The sequence below is a fragment of the Cucumis sativus genome, chromosome 3 (assembly GCF_000004075.3).
Source record: "Cucumis sativus cultivar 9930 chromosome 3, Cucumber_9930_V3, whole genome shotgun sequence".
NCBI classification, from domain to species: Eukaryota; Viridiplantae; Streptophyta; class Magnoliopsida; order Cucurbitales; family Cucurbitaceae; genus Cucumis; species Cucumis sativus.
The window spans coordinates 35,883,744-35,891,375 of record NC_026657.2 but is presented as its reverse complement, the minus strand read 5'-3'; the positions used below and the strand labels follow the sequence as shown (position 1 = coordinate 35,891,375).

Here is a 7,632-nt window from a genome sequence, read left to right as displayed (position 1 = left end):
TTTTTTAATTTTTTATTCTATTATGTATTCTATTTATTCTCTCGTTAAACCTATTACATAAGAAAATAATAAAGCAATAATATTGTTGTTTTTCTTATGGTACTCGGGTCTCTTCATAATTCTTGATTTTGTATTTATTGCTTTCAGTATGGTATCATGGTCAGTAGTCCATGAAGGTCATGTGTTCAAGTCCTTCCATTGTCGTTTCCTCTCCAATTAAAATTGATTTCCACTTTTCGACATTTCGAATATTTCAAGCCCATAAGTGAGGAAGAGTGTTAGTGCTTGATTCTCGATCCATGATAATGAGAAGAATAGTGGAAAACCAGTTCTCGTTTACGAGCATTACAATAGACAAACAGTGTTGGTTCCTCCAATGAGCATAAAGCTCAGGGTGTGTTGATATCCTCATGGAATATGAAATTCAAACTACACATAATATCAATACACGTTATAATTACATTGGTGTAATACATACATTAAACAATATATACATACATTTTCATAATTTCAAAACAAAAAAATTGGAGAAATCTTATACCAAACAAGTTTTCAATAACGGAGGACAAAAGAGGAGCATGGCGGTGAGAGGTAGACGACGGGCGAATGTTCTTCTTCTTCCCTTTCGTTCTCTTTCTCATTTTCTCCTTCGTGCGGGGGTTTTGTGTTTCGTGAACACACAACTAATAGTGAAAGGAAAGGCTAACGCAGGTTGAAAACATCGGCCTAAACACCTAAAAGCAGACGTTTCACTAATGACATTGAGAAATATCTATCCGTAAAATTATTTGCTAACCTTTCTCCGACGTGGTGTGCTATGGCAGCAAAGAAAGTATAATAATTATATAATTTCCTAAACCTTTTTCCGATGTCGTCAACACTGACATCGAAAAAAGGCTAATATTTAAATAATTATTTAAACTTTTGTCGAAGTGTACTGCTATGGCATCGGGGTATATCCAACGGTCGCATCAATGTGTCAGACCTTCCCCGACGTCTTTCTCTCAAACGTTAGAGATTGTTAATAATAAAGTAAAATATTTAACCTTTTTCGACGCCGGATATTATTGCGTCGGGGAAAGGTTTAATGAAAATTTTAAATATATAATGTGGCAGATATAGCCTGACGCAGTGGATTCCCACGTTGGGGAATACGACCTACACTGATGCAGGATATGCTGCGTCTGTATTGGGTTCATTTGTTGACCTTCTATTTGCCCACATCTTGATAGATGTCGGGAAATTCCATTTTTCTTGTAGTGTCTATTTATCCTCTCTAATCGTATCTATTATTTATTAGAAAATAAATAATACAACAATATCGTGTAAAATAACGCTAAAAAGCTGAAAATCAATAACCACAGTGAAAAAAAAAAACTCACAAACTAAGGGTTGAAATATGTAAGAAGAATAGTCAAACTAAGGGATGCGAAACTCTGACGAAAGGAAAGCGTTCGTTGCATCATGCTTACAACAAAAAATCAACTCGTCCAACAAAATCAGGCTACTTAACCTTTCTGAGTTGCGAAGTGTGGTGGAGGAGATTTTCTCCTTGTTGTAAGGTCATTTGTGTTGTTTCTTTCGTTTGGTGTGCAAGAAGGGTGAATGGTGCAACACACTGTGTTGCTTGGTCGACGGTGTCTTTTTGTAACTTTAGGGCCAGTTTCGTTAATCCTCTTTTCCCTTGTCCAAAGAAGTTGGTACAGATTCTTTTGGGTTGCCTTTTTTGTTCTCCTTTGTTGTTGGTGAGGAGGGTTGTGCATTAGATTTTGGTTAATTTCTTTATAATTAATTACTTATTCTTTTTTTAAACGAAGTTAATATATACTGATTTTTATATTAAGCAAATCAAAGAAGCAAAATTTTCACTTGAGGAATCCCTACCTTGACATCCTATGAAAAATTTTGTGCAGATGAGGATGGAATTAAAAACATGGTGAGGGAATGGGGACAGAGAAAGCCATCCCCAACCTTGTGCTACCTTGGACATCTCTACCCAACAACCTTTGAACCATCTTTTATTTCCTCTAGTCTATAAAACTATAAACTAAACAACATTATGAAAACAAAAGAAGAAGCATAGGCAACAAAGTGGTAGTTGTTAATACAAAATATTAACAACAAAAGCCTCAAAGTTCCTCAATTCAACAACTACTCGTACATGTTGATCATGTTGAGGATTACTTCTAACTAAACATTTTTTAGAATAGTCTCAAAATTAAATATAGTATTCATCACACTATTTCATTATTAGTGAATTTATGACTTATGATCACATTGATGGTAAGAAAAACTATACACATATTTCAAATAAGAGAATTTGGGAAGATGTATCTTTTAATCAAGTAATTTAATTAATGACATGAAATAGTTAAGGATATGATGTAAAACTTTTAGTTTTGATTAATAACTGTAATTAAATATATACTTTAGGAGTGTACTAGTAATTAAAATAGACAAAAGAAGACATTCATTGAGGCCAAAAATTCAAAGTCAAAAGGCACATACACCACACATTAGATTGGGAATGCAAAAAGTCTACACCTATAAATAGTAGATTGTTAGCTAAAACTTGAGCAACTTGTAAGCCAAATTTAGGGTTAAGTGTTCCAAATAGTAAACGCAAAGTCATACTTCACTTTAGTGTATTTAATATTAATAAAGCTTAAACCACTTTAATACCAACTACTCTAAAACAAAGAATATAGTATATGAAAATTTGGGTTAAAATATCATTCAAATTATAAAGAGAAAGAAAAGGAGATAATTATAGATTTTATTTGATATCTACTTTTCAATTGGTATTTAGAAGTCCTATAGTTAGCCTTAATTTTTCTTTTCTTTTTTTAAAAAAAGTTTCCATTTCATTCCTAACATTTATATATTTAAATTGGCGTGCAGTGTTAATATCTATTAAATCCATTTTTTTTGGATTCATCCAATTATCCAATCATAATTTGTCATGGGTAAAATTCTTTTAACTTCTTTTTAAAAAATTAATTATTTTTTCGATGTGATGAGATGAATAAAAATAGACAATGTAGTCTAAGTACTACTTTTCTAAAGTTATAGTTCGTTGTTAACTTAAATAAATTAGTGAACATTAATATTAAAAATTGTGAAAATAAACATTTCACTAAAAAAAATCTTAAAATCAAACTTAAATTATGTAATTGTAACGTTCTAAAATTAAAATCGAATTAGAAGAAATAATTTTTCTTTTTAATTTTATAGAAAAAAAAGTAAGTTATGGAATGTTAAATACATGAATCTAGATTGATGTAATCTTTTATCCTATTAGACAAAGGAATTTATGGTTATAATGAAATAAACTTAAATAATTTTAAATATAGCTTCAACTTCTTATTCTCTTTGATTACGAAATTCCATTTTCTAAAAAAAAAAGAAAAATTTCCAACTAATAATTTAAACACTTTGATAGATTGAACATCATACCGACATAAAAAAAAAGAATTTATGTGAACGTGTACAATTAATGGATGAACATCTTTAAACATGTGTATATTTGAAATCAACTTCTAATTATTGGCATAATTATTAGAGTTGGTTTTTACACAATTTTTTTAGCGTTTTTTACGGGTTGAAATTAAATCAAATTATGATTTTAACAATTTTAAAATTATTGTTATCCATGTTATAAGAAAATGAGGAATTTTTGTATCTAGTGGAAACATTTCCAACACGGGTAGTAATGTTATAAAAAAGGAAATTAGAAATTGAATTCATGTAAAAGTATATGATAAGGAAGAATAATTTAAGAAAAAGAAAAATGGATGAAAACGATAAGGTTGGTGGACCAAAGGAAAGAGAGAAAGAACATAATGAAGATGGGAAGTTGTGGACCAAAAACGAGTAAGTCTATGATTCAACTCTTCCGGCTCAACAATATCACATCAAACTCTTAAACACATTGATTGAATTCTAACCCATTCTCAATTTCTTTTATTATATATATATATATAATATCTCATCTCTATCTATATTTGTAAAACTTTTTAAATCTATTGTTTGAAAACTCGAACAAAATTGTATCTTTTTCAAGCTTTTAAAACTAAGCCTCTTTCATGGCAACTTTCCAAGTTTAAGTTGTCTAGTGTCTTGATGATAGTTTTCACCTAACATACTTAGAATCTCTACTTTTGAAAATTATTTTAAGCTAATTTGACCACCATTTTATTTTTTAAAAAAACTTAAAAGGCTATAAACACTTCTTTCAAGTCTAAATTTCTTATTTTTGTTTTAAAAGTGGTTTACTAAAAAAGGTCTGTTGTTGAGATTTGGGTAAGAATTCAACTTTTTACCATTAAGATAGAGGAAAATAATAGTTTGTTCAAATTATCATAGTTATGTTTGAAGTACACTCCCTTCCCTCAAATGAAGTTGAAATAGTGACAAGTGTGAGTTATAAAGCTTAGGGGTACAATTTGTGAGCCACGATGTAAATATGGTAACAAAGAAGGTCAATTCTTTGGACCAACGAGAGCCTTGAGTTAAAAACTTCAACTTCTACTTTTCAATTCCTTGGACTAAAGACACATATTGAAGGTGCACGAAAATCGAAAAATTGAAAGAAAATAAACATATACTTTTATTATACCAAACCCAAAGTTTTTTTTTTTTACAAAAAATCTAAAACTCAATTGAATTGTAAGCACAAAATGGATAAATGAACCAAAAAGAAAAGCAACCAACTTTTTAAAAATTGAAAGAAAACAAAGAAACATTGCATTTGTAGCTTTTAGAACCCTTCTCCATCAAAAGAATGAATGCCAACACCACTTATCACCTTATCTGTCCAACTCTCATTGGTCACTCTTTGCCACCTCATTTTGTACTACTATTTATCCATCAAAACAAACTCTTCTCATTTAATGATTTTATTTTTGGGACCATTTCACATTCATTTTTAAAACTCTTATCCATCTTTCATTCTCTTTTTCACATCTCTAATATTCACTACTTTTTTCTTTATCACTCTTCCTAATCTTTTACCACAATAACCATACTATTTATTATAACTTAACACCAAAAAAAAATCTATATGATTTGCAAACATTCACTATATTTATCTATATTTGTCTTTTACTACATTAGGTAAACTATACTCTTATGTATAAGGGTACTTTTTAAACTATTCTTGAAATAGCTAGAATTTCTAAAATAGAAATTAGACCACCTACCAAGAAAAAAAAACACACACACACACACACATACAAGGATAAGACTAAAAGAAGAAACTTTAGAGTAATGAAAACATAAAACATACTTTGTCTTTTTTTTTTTTTTTAAATGTTGGTTTTATAAAATTTGAATTTGGAAAAAAAAATACATTTTGAGTTTAGAAAGAATATTATACATAATATTATCAAATCTAAAATCCCAACATTTCCACACTTGCCAAAGTTTTGGATCTATCTGATAATGGTGGCAAGTAAAAATATTAACAAATTCTAGTTTATAGGTCTGTCTCTCTCTTTTTGGTTGTTCTCTATTTTCTCATTCATACAAGTTCCAAACACATCAAATTAAAATAATAATAATAATAAATATAAAAAAAAGAAAAGAAAAAGAAAAAGAACAAGAACACACAAGAACAAGAAAATTTCTTTCTTTTTTTTTCTTTTTACCTATAGAATTGTCTAATGGTTGTGGTTGGTCTTGTAATGTGTCTGTGCCACCATCTTATTCTTCTTCCTTCTCTAATCTCATCTTTCTAATTTTCCATGATCATCTTCATCACATTGAAAAGCTTAAATTCCATAAAACAATGGATTCTCTTCTCTGCTTATTGATAACTTGACCCTGGTGTGAAAATCGCAAGATCAGGCCACCCATTACTACCCCCGCCATTCCAACAATTAGAATCACCATTTTGTAAAACACCCAAATAATTCTCTGGCACGCCGGCGCTCTGTTCCTCCGCCGCAGATTTCCTCCCAGACCCAGAAAATTCCCCCAATTCCACCATTTTCACCTCCGATTGATTCGGATCAACACCCTCCAAAAGATTCCCGAATTGCCCATTTGAAGCCAGCAACGAACTGAAGCTCCCAGGAATATCCAGCCCACCGCCGTAACCCCGGATCGGGTTATGATCCGGCACCGTGATCGTGTTCGGATGCGTCGAAGATGTGGAAGACGGCGGGCGTTTGACGGTGGCAGCCACCGCACGCTTGGAGTTTTTCCGGGTGCCACCGCCGACGGGGATGTTGCGAAGAGCGCCGCCTTTAGTCCAATAGCGGCGGCAATTCTTACAGAAATGACGAGGCTGAGAAAGATTATAGTTATTGTAATAGCAAAATTTGGTGTTTGTAGAATCACAACGAGGACACTTAAGTTGTTCTTGTTCCGGAAATTGTGGTTTAATTGGCTGAAACGTTGATGGGTCTTGCATTGTTTAAAAAAACAGAGCAAAAATTAGAAAAAAAAATCTCTCTATTGTTTGTTTTTCTGAGAAAAATTGGGTTGGGTTTTCAATAAGAAATTTGGGTGATCTAAGATGGGGAACCGAGAAAGGGTTTGGAGATTTTGAAGACAAAAAAGGGTTTTTTGATGTAAGAAAAAAACAGAGACCAAATAGAGTAAAAAAAACAAACGACAAAAGTTAAAGGAAAAGCTTCAAGCCGTAGCTTTCATGGCTTCCAAAAAGCAAATCAATGGAAAAGCATGCGATTTTACAGAAGAAAAGCACAAAAATCTCAACTGCCACTTTTTTTTTTTTTGTTTTGTTTGTGTGTGTGATTTTGGATGTGGGAAAGAGGGAGAATTACCGGGGACGACGACGGGGAAGGGAAAGGGTGATATTCCGGGGAGGAGGAAATTTGTTGAGATATCCGCGTGAAAGAGACGAGTAGTCGACATATATAAAGAAATGAAGAATTTGAAGATCTTTTTATTTATTTATTTTAAATTTTATTATATTCGAATCTCTTTCTCTCTATAAGCTTTGTTTGTTGTCTTCTTGACACTCCAACTGACTCCCATAATTGTTTATTAAAAAGTAATCCAACAATGCTTTCTTTCTTTCTCTCTCTCTCTCTATATATATGTATATAAATATGATTTTAGTGAATTCAATTTTTTTAACCATACACTTTTGACATTTATTAATTAGGAAGGATTATATTTGAAGATCATCTATTTACTCACTTCTTCACCTCAAAGCTTACACTTTCAATTCATTACTTTACCAAACTTCATGCCTTCAACTTATATAATTGAATATATATAGATAATTTTAAAACTTATTATAGACCTGTATAATTGAATCGCTTTATATTTTTTGTCTAATTTTTTTTCTTTTCTTAAAATCAATTCAAAACAAATTACAATATCATTTTTCTAAAATTCTCGTTTCATATTATCATTCTTGTTTTTTCTTCTGTCAGGACAAGAAATTTCAAACTATTCTCATTTCTTGTTTCCTAGAAAAAGAAATAGAAATAGAAATTTGGTTGAAAATCATTTTGGCTTCTTATTTGTATTATTTTTCTAACATTTTCAGTTATATTTTAAATTTAAATAAAATTTAATTAGATAATATATATATAATTTAGTAAATATAAAACATTAACAATATCAGCTGCACATAGATTCAATTACAAAATTAAC

General features: G+C 30.8%; 1 protein-coding gene across 1 annotated transcript; it reads right to left on the bottom strand.

The window, feature by feature from the left end:
- Positions 1-5,358: 5,358 nt before the first annotated feature.
- Positions 5,359-6,908, bottom strand: LOC101213057 (dof zinc finger protein DOF1.7). Its single transcript, XM_031881752.1, has one exon. It carries the CDS (start codon positions 6,413-6,415, stop codon positions 5,807-5,809), a length of 609 nt encoding a protein of 202 aa, XP_031737612.1. The 5' UTR covers positions 6,416-6,908; the 3' UTR covers positions 5,359-5,806.
- Positions 6,909-7,632: the final 724 nt, after the last annotated feature.

Bases quoted from the DNA above. Each gene is read 5' to 3' on its own strand.
- LOC101213057 (XM_031881752.1), bottom strand. From the start codon at position 6,415: ATGCAAGACCCATCAACGTTTCAGCCAATTAAACCACAATTTCCGGAA.